Below are 19,299 nucleotides of genomic sequence, written 5' to 3'. Positions count from 1 at the left end.
CCATGCCCTCATCTATTTTCTCCATAAAAATGAAATTGAAGTTCCATCCAGTGATGCATAGGAAGGAACAATCAGGCACCACAGTTCATTATTTTATTTGCTGAAGCAGCACTTAGTCATGACTTCTTGTCCAAGTCAGTTGAATGCCACCAAAGACAGATGAAAAAATGACCATGGACTTGGAGGGGGAAATAACTTTTCCAAATACCGTAATTTAGGTGCAAAAGCCTGCTCCTGAGCTTGTCACAGCTAACTTTCTGTGCTTGGACTTACCTGCTAACTACCAGCACTCAAAAGCCTCACAGCAAGGAGCCACCATAATTAGTCATGACTTCTGTTAAGGAGACTGAAGGTTGCAGGAAGACATGAAAATTAAGCTAAGAGCCATTCTTGTAAGCCTCTGCAGTGCTGTAAGCAAAGGCAGGAGTACGTATACGTATAGTTCTATTTTTATATTTCTCTTTTATATATATATAAATATATGTAAATTATATAAAATATATAGAAATTATGGAGAAAGCTTTGGGGACCCAGCATTCAAACAAATACACGTTTATTTACAGACAAAGGAGAAAACATAGTCATCATATCAAATTCTGGTATATTTACACTATCCAGGGAGCAGACAGACAAGGGAACATGGTGTGGAAGGTTGGGGTTAAGGAAAAAGAAAGTTTTCTGTTGAATCACTGACAAGCTGGAAGGAGCCAAAATGCCAGACTTCTCTAAAAGATGAGGCTTTAGGGAGCCAGAACACTAACAGGCTAAACTTCAGCTCACAGTGATGGGTGGAGATGTAGCTCCTGTAAAGCTCTTCCTAACAGAAGAGCAGGAGCTAAAGCTGACACAGCAGAGGTGAGTCTGGCTGCCAGTGCTCACAGAGAAAGGGAAAGAGGGGATGTGATTTTTTTTCCTGTTAATGAGTGATGAAGGGGCAGGGGGAGACTTAGCTGGCCTGCCTAGGCAAGGGACAAAGAGGGCAGTCAGCTGAGATGGAAAGCAGTATGGTTCATAGCATTGAAAGATTGCCTGGAAGAAACAGGGAAGACCTAGTTCCAGTCCAAGAGAGAGGGATATGAGACAGGCCAGTCTGGACATGAGCTCCAGTCCTGTAGCCCAGGTTCAAACCCCGCAAGGGGCTACTTGCAACTTATGCTTATTTTTTCTTTAGTGAGCCTTTCAGCTTCTTCTCTGAGGAGTGCTGTTTCCTCACCTTCTCCTCCTTCTTCCCCAAGTTCTCATAAACTGTTGATTCCTCTTTCTGCCTGTAAGACCAAGTAAAAAAGTGAACAGGAGGAAAAAGCTAGCCAAGTCAGCAGGGAGACCATGGCAAAAGGCCTCTGGTTTAGGGCAGCTCTTACTTGGAAGATTTTCGCGTGGCCTTGGTGTGCATGTTCCTCACAGCAGGTGGGTAGGCGATGTTGCCATACTCAGACTCGTTGGGCTTCCCTTTCTGAAACTGCAGAAGAGAAAAGCCAAGCTGAGAAGAGTGAGGGCTGGGAGAAGCAGGAAAAATATCATGGAAGAGTTACAGCTCTTACAGTGCATCATTCTAGGATCTGGGTGGAAGTGGGTGGATTGCTGAATTCCTCAGGCTCTTGGTGCACTCTACCCACTGCTGTCACAGAGGGGAGCAGTAAGACTGCTAATGCCTCCTTGTATGTAGGTGAATAGTGGGGCAACTAATTTCTGGAGGCACTGGCATGCCTGATAGTGCTATGTGTCAGCTAAAGAACATTAAACAGCAGCTGGTGGACGCTGCCAGAGGCTACAGGTAGAGCTAAAAGATGTCACTTATCAGCTAGTAGGAGAAAAGATTTCCTACACTTTCCACAAGGGTTTGGGAGGCAGCTACAGAACCAGGATGGGAAAGACAAACAGGAAAGGAGAGGGCAAAGTCTATGCCTGTCTTCAATCCAGCTTGTTACTAAACAGCACTTAGTGGTGAAGTTATACAGAAGGTGGTTGAAATAACTGCATTAAAACCTATTGCTGTTTAGTTGTTCAGAAGGGGTTGGTTCTTGAGCTGACAATATTGTCCATTGAATTTTAAAGGGTGGGGAAGGGATTCAAATCTCAGTGCACCATCACAGTCTGTGCATGTCCCAGTGATCGCTTGAGGCTTAGGAAATAGAGCACTTGGGCTCAAAGCCAGCATGCAGGGCATAGATGCATAGGGTGGGAATGTAGAGTCCGCTTTCTCACCTGGATGACTTCCAGCTTTTTCTTGGTGGTTTCTATGAACTGGCAAATGGCCATGTAGATGAACTTGTATTGGGCCTCTGTCTGCACCATCCCGGAGCGCTGGGCCCTCACCATCTGGATGGTTTTCTGGATGTCAATGTCACAGTCCAGCCCTAGCAGGGAGCACCAGAAATGCTTATGGGCATGTCCACTGACCCCCTCTCCCATTCTCCATCAAAAACAGGCACAAGGGAGCTCAGCTGGGAGCTCTCCACTGCCCTTCATGCTCTTTATAGGAGTCCTCTCATCCCTCCTTCCTGCTCAGCATCCTTCAAAGCTGGCCCTGGCTGAAGAACCCAAGCTCAGAGAAGGCTAAAGATACAGTGAGTGGATACAGTTCAGATATCCAGCAGTGCAGGATCTCTCCCACTGATATTTGATGTTTTAAAACCCCTGCAGTGGGACTTAAGGGCACAACCCTGCTGGGTAGGCCAGTCCATTTCAGGACACTGCAGGGTCCTCTTACCCTTGGTGGATATTGTTTCCACTATCATATCAATGACGATGATAGTCCCGGTGCGGCCAATCCCAGCACTGCAAGGAGAGGACAAGCAGTGGTCAGCGTTACCTATACTATGGTATCTACGCCCACCCAGCTAGGCATGAACCAGGGTCCTGAAGCAAAATGCAGCTGCTTCTGGGAAGGAGGCAACACATAACAGCTGTTCAGCAATGCCACAAAAGAGTCAAGGATGCAACAGGCAACATTCATTTGGGGGTGTCAAAGCGGGAAAAGGAAGTACCAGGGCTGGTGTATGCTTCACTCACAAGTCCTGGGAAATGACTGGTGCAACAGCACAGAGATTTTCTATGTCTCACCATATAGGAGGGATGGAGAAGGCTTCAAACCCCAGCCTTTGTACCCACCTGCAATGCACCAGAATAGGCCCAGCATGTGGGATGCTCTCCTGCTTCTGGTTGATTTGATCGAGGAAGCTGAGCACTCCTCCTGGCTCACTGGGGACGCCATGATCAGGCCAACTCAGGTACTGGTAGTGCCAGATCTCACGCATAGCCTCACCCTGACAATAACAGAACATCCCACTGGCAAAGCTACAGCCCAGTCCTGGCCTGGCCAGTCCAGTCTTGGCCTCTGTCCTAGGAGAGGTGGATCTGAAGCCAAAGGGAGTCTCTGGCTCCTGTTCACTCCTTGGTCCTTCTGCCAAATGACCAACCCAAACCAGGTGAACAGTGACCCCAGGAGTGATAAAACAGCAGCATCACCACAGTACCCAGCAATTCCCAGCCTTAGGCATACAGCCATCATTAGACCCATAGGCACCATGACAACCCCTGACTTGGCACACTCACGTCATTTATCGGCCACACACAGAGGTGCCGGAGTTTGTACTCCAACGCATCATGCTCCCCAGCGTTCTCCACAAGGTAGGGACCATATTCCTTTGTGCTGCCCACCTCTGGCCAGTAGGGCACACATTTGTTCTGTGCGGACAGAGGAGGGAGGCAGAGTGAGGATGGACAGAAGGAGGGCAAGTGAGAAAGAAAACAGCAGTGGTTGAAGGATATAAGAGGGCAGGCCCAAGACTCCTGCAAACAGCTACTTACCCGTCCTTTTTCTACTTCCCGTGTGGTCATCACAATAATGCGCGTGTTCTCCTGCCACACCATCTGCCAGAAGTCATTAACCGTGGCATCCAGGCAACCCTGGCTGGCAATGTATGTCTTGGTGCACTCATCTGGGCTGATCAGGTTGTTCTGTGGGTGGATGGAGAAGATCAGGAGGGCTGCAGGGACCAGACAACCCCCTTCCCCCAAATCAGATATACAGCCATCTTTCCAGAGTCTCACCTTGACATAGTTGGCATTGATATAGTCAGATCCGGGGATCTTTGGATCCCTTCCTTGGAGAATGACTCTGGAGTGATCGACTGGAGTTGCAGTGAAAAAAATCAACAGCAATGAGATATTCTGTGCTCAGATCTGTGGAGCTCCTTCCCTGCCCTAAGCCACCTCATTCACATTACCCAGTGCATGCATCCTGCCACATATTTTCATCTCTCCTCCTCTGGGGGTCAGACCAATCTCACGCATCTCTCTCCCTCTGTGCTGGACCACACTATGAGCAAATAAGCCTGATGCATCCCTCGCTCCTTTGAGGACATAGAAAGGCTGTGACCTCTCTAATCAGCTTCTAAATCCCCAGTGCTGCACATGTTGTAACCTGTCCCCACTGTGGAGCACAGAGCAGGCTGAGGCAGGGCCAGAGATGACTTGGACAGCTCTTCATTGCATCTCTTTCTCTATTCTTTTTTTTTTTTTACAGTGGAGAAACAAGACTCACAGGGCAAGATGTTCTTGTACCGGTTCTTGCTCTTGTTCTCAGGTCTCTGACCCTCATGACGGTCATACAGGTGCTTGGCTTCCTGTTTTTGCAAGCTCTGAGAGTAGAACAGAGAATAATCATGACAAGGTCACAATCTGTGACAGGGGAGATGGGGACTCAGGAACAGTGGCAACTCTGAGGACACATGGACATACTTCTGGGGGAACAGAGAACTGAAAAGTAAATCTAGACTAGAAAAGTCCAAGATTCATGGCCTGACCCTTGGTGACTGGCTCTCCCATCCATGGAAAAGCACATTTCTACCTCAGTGGGTTCACTTAAAGATTATACTAACACCCTACAGGAACAGGATCCAAACAGAATTTTTTCAGAGATAGATTGACAAGAATTGACAAGACTGCCTGAGAAGTTTGTGTCCAGGAAGAAATTACAGGTGGAGAAAAGCTGGTGAGCAGGGACTTGCCAAAAAGCCACATGACCATCCTCCACCACAGTTGCTTACATCAAATTCCTCCCAGAATCCAGCCTTGGACGTTTCCTCAGCCAGACTCTTCTTGTTCAGCTCCTGCACTCTATTCTCAATGTCAGCAGCGTTCACCCTAGTAGCATAATAGGGCTGGGAAAAGACAATGGGTTGGCATGAGAGAGGGATGCTACTGGAGAGCCAAGTCTCCTCTGTGTGTTCTGCAGAAAAGGAGGAGAGGGCCACAAAGTAGAAACAAACAGCAAGTGGATTCTTCCAAAGGATCTCTGAGATGAGGAAACAGGATTTACCTGCTTCAGGTACACAAAGGAGCCGGAAACCTCCTCAATCCCAGTCTTCTTGAAATGCTCCACCAGCTCTGCCAAGCTATCAAACACTTCAGCACCTCCAACTGTGTAGTGTCCATTCTGAATAGATCAATAATGCGTTACATCCCCTAACATTCCTACAGTCAAATCTGACAACACTCAGCAAAAAAGTAACACTGGAATGCAAAGCCCTAGCACCACTCTGTGCCATCTGGAAGAGCGTTTTCTCTGGCAAGGAGGTCAAATAGTAGTTTGCCCTGAGAACATTAAGCTCATAACACAGTGAACTGACTCCTCTTCTCCTCAGTGAATAGAAACCCAGAGACGACATCTTGACCTCAGCTCTCATATAAACTCAATTGCTTTCTGCCCCTGAAATTCTCCTCCAATCCCTGCATTATTCCACAGGAAAGAGATAGGAGAAGTTGTGACAGACAGGTTGGTAACATCCTCTAGGTTTGGAGATCTTGCAGATGTCTCTCCTCCTCCAAAAGTTTTTAACTTCTTCATCTCTTTCATAAGCTCAGCATTAGACTATGAATCCTTCTCTCCCCTTCACCACAGACTCCTTGCGCTGGAGTTCTCAGACACACCTAACCTTGTTTCCTCCTGTGTTTAAGCACCCAGCATTGTCCATGGTCACCCTGTCCTAGGTAAGGACATAAGGAACCTGCAAGGTGACCATCCTTTACTTCAATTTCACAGACACTCTCGGCAGTAATCAAGCTGACCATGCCCATGCTTTTGGGGACATGATCAGCAGAGATAGGCAGAGGCCTCTGCCACTCCCTTTCCTTTTGGCCTTCTACCCTGCTCACCTCACACATGATCTTGATGTGGGTGACTTTGAGCCGGGCCCCAGAGCCACTTGTTGCCCCAGCTGGTGGAGCATCAGACCCAGGTTTAAGTTGGTCAGTCAGAACAGACAGGACAAAATCCCCAGGTTTGCTGAGACTCTCCCGCACCAAGAAGGTCCAAGGGGTGGCCTTGGCCTGGAGCAGTGACTCAGCGGCAGGGCCAGACAGATGCCCATGGTACCACCTACAAAAAAACAAGAGCAGGTCAGAAGAGAGGTGGAGATGCAAGTAAGTGGATGCCCCTGAGCTGAGGAGTGAGGGGAAGCAATAGTGGGGGAGGGGAAGGAAAGAGAGTGACAGAGAGAGAGTTACAGAGAGAGAGAGAAGGAAACGAAGTGAGGAGCAGGATATTGGGAAAGGCAGGTGAGAGAGAAAGAAGTAGACTGTGCTGGCAGAAAAAGGAAAAGGCAGGGGCTGAGATGAAGCTAGAACAGGCTGATACACCAGAGGGCTGTGCTGTCATTCAGAGGGACCTCGACAGGCTGGGGAGATGGGCAGAGAGGAACCTCATGAAGTTCAACAAAGGCAAGTGCAGGTTCCTGCACCTAGGGAGGAATAACCCCATGCACCAGTACAGGTTGGGGGCTGACCTGCTGGAAAGCAGCTCTGTGGAGAAGGACCTGGGAGTCTTGGGGGACAACAAGTTGACCATGAGCCAGCAATGTGCCTTGTGGCCAAGAAGGCCAATGGTGGCCTGAGGTGCATTAGGAAGAGCATTGCCAGCAGGTTGAGGGAGGTGATTCTTCCCCTCTGCTCAGCCCTGGTGAGGCCACATCTGGAGTGCTGTGTCCAGTTCTGGGCTCCCCAATACAAGAGAGACATGGAGCTACTGGAGCGAGTCCAGCAGAGGGCTACTAAGAAGACTAAGGGACTGGAGCATCTCTCTTATGAGGAAAGGCTGAGAAAGCTGGCACTGTTCAGCCTGAAGAAGAGAAGGCTGACGGGAGATCTTATCAATGTGTATAAATATCTGAAGGAAGGAAGTAAAGAGGATGGAGCCAGACATTTTTCAGCAGTGCCCAGTGATAGGACGAGAGGTAACAGGCACGAACTGAAACACAGGAAGTTCCGTATGAACATGAGGAAAAATTTCTTCACTGTGAGGGTAACAGAGCAGGTTAACCAGAGAGGCTGTGGAGTCTCCATTCTTGGAGATATTCAAAAGCTGTCTGGACAGGGTCCTGGGCAATGTTTACCCTGCTAGGTGACCCTGCTTGAGCAGGGTGGTTGGACTAGATGATCTCCAGAGGTCCCTTCCAACCTTAACCATTCTGTGATTCTGGGACCAGGCAGGCAGAATGCTGTTAACACAGAACAAAGGGGGAAAGCACCAAGTGGGATTTGGTTGTGTGATACACAAACCCACAGGTAAGCAATGCTTGCTGTCTTGAAGACCCAAGTGGGGGATGGTAGCCTGTGGGATTCAGTAGCTCCAAGCATGGGCAGGCTCCACAGATTCCAGCCTTGCTGTTGCAGGGTACTCTCAAAACTCAAACACTAAGGAAACAAAAATAACTACCCAGTGAGTCAGAAACTCTCCCACCTGATTTAGCAGCACCCAGATTGCTGTGTTGAGCTCATACACATCAAAGAATGATCCTAGGAAAAGATACTTTTCTTAGACCTCTAGCAATGATCACTCTCTCTGAAACTCAGTCACCTTTTTAATCAAAAGGTAATTCCTATTCTCTGAACACATCACACTGCAGCCATCAGCCTGGCCATGGGGTGGAGACCAGTAGTCACCCAGAACCCATGTTCTGCTCCTGGTACTTTTCGTTGTTGCTGATCCATGTGTACACTGCATGGACCCAGTTAGCAGCTCCAGCTGTCCTTTCACCACAAGGCAGGGAGTGTCCCCATCTGACCAAGGCATTCTCTGCCCTGCTTCATGGCTGACCCCAGGTAGCAGAGGGACACAAGTTTGGTGCAAATGGCACAGCTACTGCCAAGCCCCTTCTCACCTACAAACATCTCTGTGATGCACATGCCTGCCTGGTGGGATCTCTCTCCTACTGCAGGATGTGGGTGGAAGGGATGGTCAACAGAAGTAGGCTGAGAGATGGGACAATCCTGTCCTCTCCTCCTACCCCAGGGCTCTGGCACTGCAGGAACCCCAGATGTGTCACAGGTTGTCTCCATGAAGATCCTCCATTTTCTTATGCCTATTTCAAGCTTCACAACCTCTTTGGACCATGTCAGAGGGGGCTAGGAGTGCTGCTGAGTCGCCAACTAGAGAAGCACAGAGACAAACTGTAGCAAGTTGAGAGCTGTGAGATGTTCTAGGCACTGGGGTTGATCTGAACCATCCCACTCCCCCTGGTACCCATTTGCTGGTGGAGGTTCTACTGGGTCTGGACCCATCTCTGCCCAGGGATCACCACAGCCCTGGTGCTCTTGTTCCGTTCCCTTCACTCCTTCCCAGCTCAAAGGCAGGGAGCAGATTTGGGATCTTCTCTTCCAGGCAAGGCTGGGTCTGGCTCAAATAGGCCCCTCCAGTTCTGGGACATCCCTGTCTCCAGCTGGAGCCATGCATTGGGCTCTGCACTTACTTAGGGGCCTTTGCAGTGAAGCTGTCACACCAGCCAGAGGCTGTGTTCACTGTGGCTCTGTCCTGCTTCCACAAAGGTCCCTTGGCAGCTGGAGCAACAGCCACTTGGGGTGTCTCCCCCTGATGAACAGTATTTCAAAAGCAGGTAGCTGTTACATCAGAGTGTCTTGAAATGCCTCTCCCTGCTTCTGCTCACCTCAGGTACTGCAACAAGGACCAGACATGGTCCATATGTCACTGCGCACACTGCAGTCAAGGCTGCCCTGATGCTTAGTGGACAAGCCAGCATAGGTAGAGCCACAGGAATGGGTTTGCTACCCACAAAGTAACTAACGGTGGAGGTCTAGGATGGTATTGCTGCCTATGGTGAACTTCATGTTGTTACAGTTCTTCTGCTACACATTCTCCAGAGTTAAAATCCAGTTCAGAAGGCAGTCATAGAAGCAGCCAGGGCATTCGTTCACCCCTTCTCTGGATTCATGCAACTCCTCCATCTGGCCAAACCAACACACTCCTCTATACATCATCTCAGGAGTCATTACATGAGTAAGATGTGGCAGAGAGCTATTGTGCCTTGGCTAGCAGTGTCCGGCTTTAATTTCTTTTGATCCTTACCCCATACACTGCAAGAAATAGCTGGTGACTTCCATTGCATGGTAATTATTAATTTCTGCTCATCTGATCTGCTTCCCAAAGAAGTGTCCAGCCACTACCTACCAGTGTCCAGGATCCCCCCTGGGAAATGGTTGATTTCCCTCCTGCTCAAGAAAGAGGTCTTTGGGCTTCCCCTTCACAGGTAGGAAGGAGTTAATGGGTCCTGTTCTCCCCCCTCCCCCACTAGTGGAGCCCAGCTCTTCGAAACCACGTGATGGAAAATCTCTTGGGGAGAGAGTGAGAGGAGCTTTCGTAAGAGCTTGGCGGGTGGGGGGAGAAGTTTCCAACCGCAGGGAGGAAGGGAGGAAACTGCAGGGCCACAACCCAACGGCCTTGACTGGAAAGGATGGCTAGGGTGCAGACATTGCACCCTTGCAGCCCTGCACAAGTTTGGGGATGCCCAGGTGCTTCTCACATGGCATCTTGTTCCCTGTCTCCAGGTGCATAGGGCAGACCTGTCTGCTCCCCACATAGGAATCCACCCCCATGCCAGAGCACAACACAATTGCTCCTCGTGCTGCATCAAAGAGCCTGAAAGTACAACACAAGGGCAAAACCACCTGATTTGATTTATGAACTTGGTGTCAGAGACATATGCAAAGTGGGGACAGGAAGAAGACTGAGCAGGCCAGGAATAGCAGGGGAACATGGCCCTATTCTCAACTACATGAGTCACCCAGGTCTGGAATAACTGTGAAGGTCTGGGGCAGGGCTGAGGGCTTTCACACATCTTTTCACTCTGGGGACTGCTACAGACACAGAACTAATGCCACAACCTTTGCTCTTAGAAACAGGATATAAATAGCGAAGACAACAAGAAAACAAATACAGATAGGGCCCTATTGGGTCTGCTGTGATGGGAAGGGTAGCTGTTCCTGGGGATGCTGCCCCTGTGAAAACATAGGAAGGTGTAGGAGGCAGAAGACACTGTTTCTGCAGGGCTGGCCCCAGGGATGGTGGCACGGTCACAGGAGGAGGAGGTCTCAGCACAGACACACCAACTGCTTTGATTTTTCCATACCTCTCTGTAGTGGGGTCAGAACAGTTGAGTGGGTACCGCAGGTCGATGATGGTTCCATCTTTGTCCTGCAATGAACCCTGTTGCTGTGTGTAGTACTCCACCAATTCTGACAAGGTGGCAAACTTCTCCCCTCCATACAGGTCATAGAAATCCCCGGTATTCTGGATACGGATGTGGGTTACCTGGTCACCAACCCTGTTGGATGATGCAGAAAGCAGTCCAGTGAGGGGGTTCGAAAAGAGGCAGAAAAGTTGCAGTCCCTGCATTATCTCCTGCCATGGAACCAGAGCAAACCAGCTCAGTGAAAGGAGAGGATTGGAAAGGGAAGCTCCTGGGGCAACTTGAGGGAAGGTCTGGAAGATGCTGGGAAACTCCAGACCTTTTATAGCTTGGAAATAACTCAAAGGAATAAAAATAGGGTGAAGGAGAGGTCAGGACACAGGAGGATCCTAGCATTCTGAATATGTAACCCTCGAAAGGCAGAAGTTGGGGTCCAAGTTACCTACCGAACTGAAAGAGAAAAGTCCCCCTGATTCTTCCGACTAGGCCTGGCTAGAAAGCTCCCATGGACACCCCGTCCCTTCAGCAAGGCTTCAGCTTCCAGCCCACTCAGGTCACGGTGAAACCACCTAGCAGAGGAGATAAAAACAGCACTGATTGAATGAAAAATGCCAGGCATTATTGTGGAGACTTATACAGTGAGGTAGGACAGTCCCCAGCCAGCATCTCTAGAGGGATCCCATACCCACACGAGTGACAGCCAGCAGGAGCAAAACAAAACCCTTCATCTATGATACCTGCCCCAGCCCATGAAAGGTTTCCACAGAAATACAGCTACCAGGATGATCCCCTATGTCTTGTCCTACATCCCTGGTCCCTCTCCCTACCCACACACCACTCAGTCCCTCTTACCTCACCATTGTGGAGGGAGAGAGGAAAGGGGGCCAACTGGCTACCGCCAAAGCAACTCAACAAACACAGAGGAAAGATCTCTTTATGCTGACAAGAAAAGGGAAGTCGGAGGTCTGTGCTGGAGCACTCAACACCAAGCTGTTTCCGCGTCTCTTGGGAGCTGGCCATGTATCTTTCCTGGCATCTACTGTTAGTCCATTCAGCCCGTCTCCATCAACCTCACTCTGGACACGTCCCTTGTTCTCCTGGCCCTCTGTGCACTGCTGTTGGGCACAGACAAGAGCAACCTAGTGCGCAGCTGGGCACGCGCAGCTCCAGGAACAGGAAGTGCTCTGAGCCATCAACTCCACAACCCCAAGCTGCTTTGCACACACTTCTGCTTCTCATTTTGCGTCTTTCCCCCCCTGCCCCCATTATTTTTGGGTCTCTGCCTTTTTTCACAGTGGGGTTGACTAGTCAAGTTCTTCTTGGGTCCCAGCCGTGCTCGCAAAGTTCAGCTCTACAAGTCGTCTCTTCCCCTTCCTCCATAAGGGACCAGTAACAAACATCAACGCCCCCCACCCTCACCACCACCTTGCAGTGGTGCCAAGTGGCCCACAGCTGCTGAGGTCACCCATGCATCTTCAAGGGCTAAAGCAGGCAGCACATGCTAGTATGCATTCAGCAATGAAACACTCAAGTTTTTGACCACCCGCCCAGCCACACAGCTTGGGTTCTCCTGGGCTGCTCTCAGCTACCTCTCCAAAACCTCCATGCTCCAGCTCACCAATGAATAAGTCACACAGCCACCCTCTGGGCAGATAAATATCCTATGCGCTCTATACAACCACAGAGGGAATCTGTGCAAACCCAGAACAGACCTGCAGACTTTGAGGCCCAGGCTAGCACTCTGAGCACAGCACTGTCTTCCAACCAGCTTCTGAAACATAGCCTGACTCCAGAATGTGCCTTTGACAGAAACATTAGTAGCTTACAGGTGGGTGAATCTGCCTAGAAAAGCAGGCACAGAGCAGGACAGACAGCTATTAGCTAAGGCTGGCACACACAGCATCAAGAGAGTTCAGTCTAGGACCTGCAAGGTCCCAAGACAGCATATTGAGGCTAAACTTGTCAATTTGGACAACCAGATGGAAGGAAAGAAAACTAACAGTTTACAGCCCATGACTGCCTTTTCTCTTAGCACTGGTTTTAAGGTCTGCAGTTCTCATGAAAGAGTGAGAGCTATGGGGTGGCCAAAGAGGGCAATCCAACCGGTAAAGGAGCCCGACTCTTCCCTGGGGCCATATCTCAGCTACTCTGTGTGGTAGCTGAGACATGAAGTGTGGGCAGCAGGAACAGTAAGAGATTTGCTCATTTCAAATAGCAGCAGCTGCAAACTTCTCTGCACACCACCAGACTGGGAAATCCTGCAAAGCAGCTGAACTGACTGCTAGCAATGGCCAAAACATAACCCGTGGCCAAGGGAGATATTGAAACTAGCAACAAAGGGAAATACAGGAGAGAATAGGAAGCCAAGGTTTATTGCTAGAAAGACAATTTAGGCATCTACACCACCTTTGAAATACTTCCAGTTTCACACAGACAATCAGCAGGGACATGGTAAGTTGCAGGGCTCCTGCTGTACAGACCTAAAACATAGGAAACTTTAAAGGCACAGAGAATTGTGGCCCAAGGGAACAGTCTTTACACAAAGAATGGGCTGCACCTAACGCAAATCAGAGCCAGAGTAGTGCTGGCACAGGAAAGTAATGACATTTAGTGGTTGGGTAGAAATGACAGGAACCAAATAGATTAAGCAAAGCAATGTTGATACTTACTCAAAGACAGAAAAGCAGCAGACCAGAGCAGGAGAAGCTCTGGGCAGCAGTCCCAAAAGGGTATTCCTGCTATCAAAAGAATATTAGATTATGCAGGGTTGATAGGAAGCCATAGCAGACAAAAATAAAACCGAGGCATCCCTATACCTTATAAACTGGACAAAGCAGAAAATCTGTCCAAGAAAGAGAACATTACTGAGACACAGGGGAGGGGGGAAAGAACAAGGTGCCAAAGAGCCCCAAACAGGATAGAAAGGGTAAGTTAGAGCTAAACCCATGTAATTCAGTATCCTCCAGTTGAGCAAACCCCTGGGAGTGGTGTAGCCCACAAGGTAGTATCTGTGTGGATACAAATCCAAAATCACATAATTTACAAAGTGAATTTATACTTCTAATTGTTTCCACATCAGGAAAGGACTAGGTGTGCACAGGTGGCCCAGATCAAAGACACCAAATAAATAAGATAATAAAAAACTACCAGTGAAGAGTTCCAAATGATAAGCTGGGCAAATATCACAGTGGGTTAAATTTAGAGAAGCAATTGCTTGGTATCTTTGATGTTGTTCTCTGTAAAGGCTGGAGCATGCAACAGCAGACTGTAATTGAGCCACTAAAATACTTTCTTAATACAATTAACAGGTCAAGAGATTTCAGCATCAAAAAGACTATTCTTATAGTGTAGTTTGGCCTTCAGCACAACACCGACTATAGAACCTCATCTTATAAATCCTTTGTGAAGCTAGGCCACAACTAGCACAGGAATCAATTTAGAAAGGAGGATAAACGCAGCAGCCATTTAAAAGATGCTCACATATGGACTGCTGGAAAAAAAAAAAAAAGACCCTGACAAACTGGAGAAAGTCCAGTAGCGAAGCACATGAGGATAGGCTGAGGGAGCTGTTTTTGTTCAGCCTGGAGAAGGCTGAGGAGGGATTTAATAGCAGTCTGACACTACCTAAAGGGGGGGGGGAGGGGAAGGGAGGAGAGATTAGCAACAATGGAGCCAGATCCTTCTCAGAGGGACACAGCGAAAGGACAAGAGGCAACAGGCATAACTTGCAGCAAGGGAAATTCTGATTCAATATAGGAAAAATTCCACACACACACCTGTGCCCAAGAGTGGTTCAGCAATGGCACAGGTGCCCAGAGAGGCTGGGCAATCTCCAGTCTTGGAGATGTTCAGGATTCACTTGGACAAGGCCCTCATTAACTTATAGAGTCAACCTTTGAATCCATAAGATATTTAGCATCCTTTGACAAGGAGTTCCACTACTGAACTACAGAACCACGACCTCCTTTGGTTTGTTTCTAACCTGTTCCCTGCCCATTTTTATTAACAACTGATTTTTGTAATGAAAGAAAAATCAATGACCAATTCCTCTGGTTCCTATTCACCCCCTCCAAGCCACCCACAATTTTATAGACCTGTAACTTCTGTATCCTTCCTTAGCTCTTTTCCAGGCTGAAGACTGCAACCCTATTTAGATGTTCTCTGTACAGAGCTATTCTACACCTCTAATCATCTTTGTTGTCCTTCTCTGAGCCTTTTCCAACTCTGCTACATCATTTTGGAGATGAGGATGAAACGGGGGCCCAGAACTGCACACAGTATTCAAGATGATGGTGAGACAGGGACATATACAAAGACATAACTCTGATATCTGCTCACTTGTTCACTGCAACCAAACATTAAGCTAACATTTTCATGTGCTTCTGTATTACAAGATCACAATTTTACTCCAGAGAGTTTAAGATCATTTCAGAGTTTATTGTTTTATATGCAAAGTTTGAATTATTTTTCTCCATGAATATTGTTTCACATACACCTATTTTGAATTTCATCTGCTGTTCTATTGCTTGCTCATTCTCTATCATAAGGTCATTCTGCAATTATTCACAGTTGATTCCCACCCTATTATCCTAAATATCTTTCTATCATCAGCCAATTTTCTCATCTCATTGTTCACCCTCTTTTTCCAGGTTATTTGGGAATATACTGAACAGCACATATCCCAGCTCAGACCCTAGTGATCTGACCACTGGTGACTATCCTTTGCTGTGAAAACTGGATGTTTATGTCCATCTTCTGTTTCTTATTTTCTACTAATTCTTTACCCAAGAAAAAGCCTTCTTCTCTCTTAGGCCATGGCTTTAGTTCTCTTTAAAAACAAGCCTTTGATGAGGGGAAGCTTGTCAAATCCAAGCAAACTATATCAGTCAGATGTCCCTTATCCACAAGCTTGCTAAGTCCCTCAGAGAACTCCAATAGTTTTTCAAGACAGGATTTCCTTTACAAAAGTAGATACTGACTTTCTTTAATGTCATATTCATTCCTTTCTCTCTTATAGTATCTAATCTCTTGCTCATTCTAGATATCAATTTTATTGGTCTGTGGTTCTTATTTGAACTCTTTTTAAAAATCAGCACTGCATTTGCCACCCTGTAGTTCTCAGCAGCAAGGTAAGGTGTAGGCAAGAGGTTGCAGTTCTACACAGAACTACATAGTAGTTCAGCTGCAGCATTCTTGCACTGTGTTAGAGCTGCCAGATAAAGGCCACCTGCTCTGGGGGAATGGGCAGATGGACCATCTGCCTGCAACTGGCCCAAGTCAGATGCCCTCTGGCAGGCTACAGGACCACAGGACAATGCTGAACCATGGTAGCTGCCTAACCAGAATCTAACCATAGATTAATGCTGGTGCTAATCCCATTTCCTTATACTATGTCGCTGCAGTCCCAACAACAGAGCACCCATTTGGATTGACAGTGAAGAGTGTATGTCTTGTCAGTTAGGGTTCTAAGACAGTAATAAATCAAGAAATAATCAGGCTTAAAAAAGGTCTGCTACCTGATATTTCTCTGTACAAAAATGTTTTGAGATGCTGCAGCTGCAGGGCCTGCATAAGGCACAAAATAGTTGTATTGGACTGGTCATCACAAACTCTTCTTTCTTTATAAAAGTGAGGAGGAGGACCAGCAGCAATAGCAATCTAACACACTGTGAACTCAGTCCTCCAGCTATCCTGTAGTTCCTAGTACAAGGTGTTCTTTTTCCCCTCTCTGCCCGATTCCTACTTCCAGTACTTTTATTTTTCTCACCAACACTGTTTTCTACCCTTAGCTAGCATACACAACACTCACCCACAGGATGGCATCAGGATCTTGACTGGCAGATCCCCACTGATAGGGGACTAACAGCAGCGGGTGGAGGGAGTATCACAGCCTTTAGCCAGGGGGTCCTACTAAAAAATAAAATAGTATTGGAAATATCAACACAATAGTATCTGTAATGGACTTGGGAGAGAGATCAAACAACTTGACAGAGCAAGGGGTGGACTCCCATCCTAGAGACACAGCTGGATGCTCACCATGGTGAGTTCCACAGCTCTGGAAGGAGCAGCCGACACTACTTTGGGTCTGCTGCAAGCCCTGTGACTCACCTGCATCTGATCCGCACAGGCAAAGCTCTGAATGCAGCCTGTTTCTGGGGTGGACAGAGGAAAAGGTAGCTCCAGGTCAGGCAAACAGCAGGCCTCAAGCAAAAGGTTTAATTTTCACCATTCGCAAAACACTTCCTGAGCTGTAGTTAATAAATAATTAGAAGGTTGGGGGAAGGCCAAGCCCAAGCTGGGAGAGGTGGATGGAGACGGAAGGGACCGACTGCTCTTCCTGCCTCCTATCCACTAAGTTCACGCCCTTGCTGGCTACATTCCTCAGCAGTTTGTAGCTGAAAGACACAGAAAGCAAAACTGAACGCAGCTCTCTCACACCTGGCTCACAGTTCCCTGCTCTCCCAGCCCTTCCATCCGGACCCACCCTCACCCTTCCCAAACATGTCAACACTTCCAAGGGCAAGAGACACAGACAAGTTGCAAGGCCACCAACAGTCAGATGGACCTGATGCTCCTTCACTTGAATAAGGTCAGAAATACAAAGCTTCACACTTGAGAGGAACTGCTCCCCTAGGTTTGTTTGTCTCTTTAGTCTTGGCAAGCACAGGATGCAGTTTTACATTACGTTTATGTTGTTCTAACCCAGGCTGCAGCCAAAAGGGGCAAGGCTAGCTCTCCTTCACCATGCCAGTCCCCCTGCTACACCTTTCTGCAGCCTTTTTCATTAGGTCTAACACACGTCTGCTCACACATTCAGCTAGAAAACAACAATGCAGCTACACAAGTTGGTGTTAGGAGCATACTGGGTGGTGGTGGTGGGGGGGAACAAATTAGCAGGACTGACTCAGCTGGTGACAGGGGTCTTAACTCCATTTATGCCACTTCCTGAAGAACACCTTAGGGACTAAATTATGTTTATGAGCCTACTACCTAGTACATTTCAAATATCTCATTTGTATGTGCTTGTTCTTAGATAAGGCTTAGCACCTCTGAAATCATGTTAAAAAAACCCATCGTTTTAATATTAGGTGTTGCAATTTCACACCAAGGCTTGTATGAGCAAGCATCTCTTTCCAGGATTGGTACATACAGGCCCTCTCAAATCATTAGCACAGGTTTTACCAGACATGAGGCAGACACGGCTGTAACTGCCTCTGCAGCAGGGAGGGATCCATCCCTGAAGAGCAGTGCTAGGCCCAGGTTTGCTCAGAAATCACGAGGGTTGTTTTCCAGATAGTTTTTATTCACAAGCAGACACACAAACACGCACAAAGCAGCCGATTCCTCCCAGAGCAGCGTCTCCCCTGTTCAGCCGCCCCCTTCGCGGGGCTGCCGGCCCCGAGCCGCAAGCAGCCCCGGCCGCGGGGGCACGGAGGGCCGGAGCACCGCCACGGGGGCGGACGGGACAAGCCTCCGCTTTCACGAGGTCGCCACTCCCCCGGTCCCAGCCCCGTGCGGGGGCAGCGTCATCGGAGGCAGGAACATGGCTTTGAGCTTCCCCGACATGCTGGCTATCTCCGGGTCCTGAGATTCGTAGGATTTGATCAGCCGGGCGAACTTCAGCACGCCTAGAAGGAAGCGGATGGGCGGAGAGGGCGGCTGAGACCCGGCGCCCCGCGCCGGCGCCCCCCGGCGGCGGCGTGGGGGACTCGCCCCGTCCCGCCCCGCCCCGCCCCGCGGGGAGGACACTCACCTTCCCCGTCGTTGCTGAAGCCGTAGGCTTTGATCACGTCCTGCTGGATCTGGGTGGCCACGGGCAGCAGGAACTGCAGCATCTTGCCCATATCATTGCAGGCGTTGTCCCGCGCCTCGTCCATGCGCTGCGCGTTCTCCGGGGAGCCGAAGGCCTTGATCACCTCCGCCAGCACCACTGCGGACACACACACCGCTACCAGTCCCCCGCCGTCGCCTCCCGCCCGCCCGGTGGGCCCCGCTCCCTGGCAGGCCGCCCCCCACTCACCTTTGGCCTGCTCGGCGCTCAGCGCCGCGGCCTGCGCCGACGTCGCCATGGGGCGCCGCGGGCCACACAAGCAGGGCTTCGTGCTCGCCGCACGACCACGGCAGGGACTGCCGGACCCTTTCGACGCAAACGCAATCACTATTCTGTCGTTACGCACCACAATAAGGCTTCCCGCGCCGCAGGAAACCTACTAGACAAATACTAAAAGAGCTGAAATCACTGAAAAACCTTTTTCCGCGCGAATGCCCACCCGAGCTGCACTGTCTTTGCGGTGAAGGCGAGCCACCTCTTTCGCTCAGTCTCCCTAATGAACGCCTCTGAGGCCTTCCGAACGGGCCTAAGTTCCCTGACCCACGCCGATGATGACTATAATAGCAAAAAACAGAGGTTTAGGACGTATTTTGGGTGGTATGTAAATGAGCTGTTTCCTATTCGTGATACAGAGCGCCGCGCCGCGCCACGCCACGCCCCGCGGCGGTGGGCGGGCCCTCTGTGGTCACAGCCGGGGCGGGGCGGTTGGCTGCGCTGCGGCCGGGCCGGGCCGGGCCCCCAGCTCCGCGGCCGGGGAGGGCTTCCCTTGTGCGGCGTCCGTAGTGGTCCCTCTTCGGCACTGGCTATAGCGACACCTCGCCTCTCTCACCCCGGCCGTGCCCCAGGCTCTAACCACCCTCCGGGCCCTACAACGACCTGCATCACAGCCACTCTTCGGCCCTTTTCAGTATCCCTCACCTTCACTCCCCTGCCCAGGGACAACTTCATGTCTGAACTCTCCTGCAAGCGAGCAGTTTTACACTT

The 19,299-nt window shown here is 49.3% G+C and overlaps 2 protein-coding genes and 1 non-coding gene across 6 annotated transcripts; all 3 read right to left on the bottom strand.

Annotated features, from left to right (window-relative positions):
- Positions 1–536: 536 nt before the first annotated feature.
- Positions 537–16,840, bottom strand: PTPN6 (protein tyrosine phosphatase non-receptor type 6). 2 transcript variants are annotated; one of them, XM_067303241.1, is made up of 16 exons: positions 16,593–16,840; positions 16,294–16,394; positions 10,931–11,053; positions 10,425–10,619; positions 6,160–6,382; positions 5,324–5,440; positions 5,052–5,165; positions 4,547–4,643; positions 4,054–4,133; positions 3,811–3,960; positions 3,556–3,687; positions 3,112–3,266; positions 2,711–2,778; positions 2,206–2,357; positions 1,362–1,459; positions 537–1,265 (listed from the first exon to the last, which is right to left on the bottom strand). In XM_067303241.1, the coding sequence occupies exons 2-16, from the start codon at positions 16,305–16,307 to the stop codon at positions 1,157–1,159; spliced, it is 1,827 nt and encodes a 608-aa protein (XP_067159342.1). In that variant the 5' UTR covers positions 16,308–16,394; positions 16,593–16,840; the 3' UTR covers positions 537–1,156. The 2 variants fall into 2 exon arrangements, with proteins under 2 accessions (XP_067159342.1, XP_067159349.1); XM_067303248.1 differs by lacking the exons at positions 16,294–16,394; positions 16,593–16,840 and adding an exon at positions 11,337–11,633.
- Positions 16,841–17,766: 926 nt separating this feature from the next.
- Positions 17,767–18,960, bottom strand: C1H12orf57 (chromosome 1 C12orf57 homolog). Of its 3 annotated transcripts, XM_067303217.1 has the most exons (4): positions 18,733–18,960; positions 18,505–18,621; positions 18,238–18,432; positions 17,767–18,112 (listed from the first exon to the last, which is right to left on the bottom strand). In XM_067303217.1, exons 2-4 carry the CDS (start codon positions 18,551–18,553, stop codon positions 17,964–17,966), a joined length of 393 nt encoding a protein of 130 aa, XP_067159318.1. In that variant the 5' UTR covers positions 18,554–18,621; positions 18,733–18,960; the 3' UTR covers positions 17,767–17,963. The 3 variants fall into 3 exon arrangements, with proteins under 3 accessions (XP_067159318.1, XP_067159310.1, XP_067159327.1); XM_067303209.1 differs by having other exon boundaries at positions 18,505–18,960; XM_067303226.1 differs by having other exon boundaries at positions 18,238–18,414; positions 18,505–18,956.
- On the bottom strand, positions 18,667–18,726 carry LOC136991189 (U7 small nuclear RNA). Its single transcript, XR_010883233.1, has one exon. It is a non-coding gene; the product is annotated as a U7 small nuclear RNA (small nuclear RNA).
- Positions 18,961–19,299: the final 339 nt, after the last annotated feature.

The sequence above is a fragment of the Apteryx mantelli genome, chromosome 1 (assembly GCF_036417845.1).
Source record: "Apteryx mantelli isolate bAptMan1 chromosome 1, bAptMan1.hap1, whole genome shotgun sequence".
NCBI lineage: Eukaryota > Metazoa > Chordata > Aves > Apterygiformes > Apterygidae > Apteryx > Apteryx mantelli.
Note: the sequence above shows the minus strand (reverse complement) of the source record. Positions and strands in the feature narration are given on the sequence as shown.

Bases quoted from the DNA above. Each gene is read 5' to 3' on its own strand.
- C1H12orf57 (XM_067303209.1), bottom strand. From the start codon at position 18,553: ATGGCGACGTCGGCGCAGGCCGCGGCGCTGAGCGCCGAGCAGGCCAAA. The intron at 18,433-18,504 runs GTGAGTGGGGGG...GGGGACTGGTAG, and splicing joins GAGCGCCGAGCAGGCCAAAG to CGGTGTGTGTGTCCGCAGTG. The intron at 18,113-18,237 runs GTGAGTGTCCTC...GCTTCCTTCTAG, and splicing joins CTTCAGCAACGACGGGGAAG to GCGTGCTGAAGTTCGCCCGG.
- PTPN6 (XM_067303241.1), bottom strand. The intron at 10,620-10,930 runs GTAGGTAACTTG...ATCATCCAACAG, and splicing joins GACTTTTCTCTTTCAGTTCG to GGTTGGTGACCAGGTAACCC. The intron at 4,134-4,546 runs GTGAGTCTTGTT...CTGCAACTCCAG, and splicing joins GTACAAGAACATCTTGCCCT to TCGATCACTCCAGAGTCATT.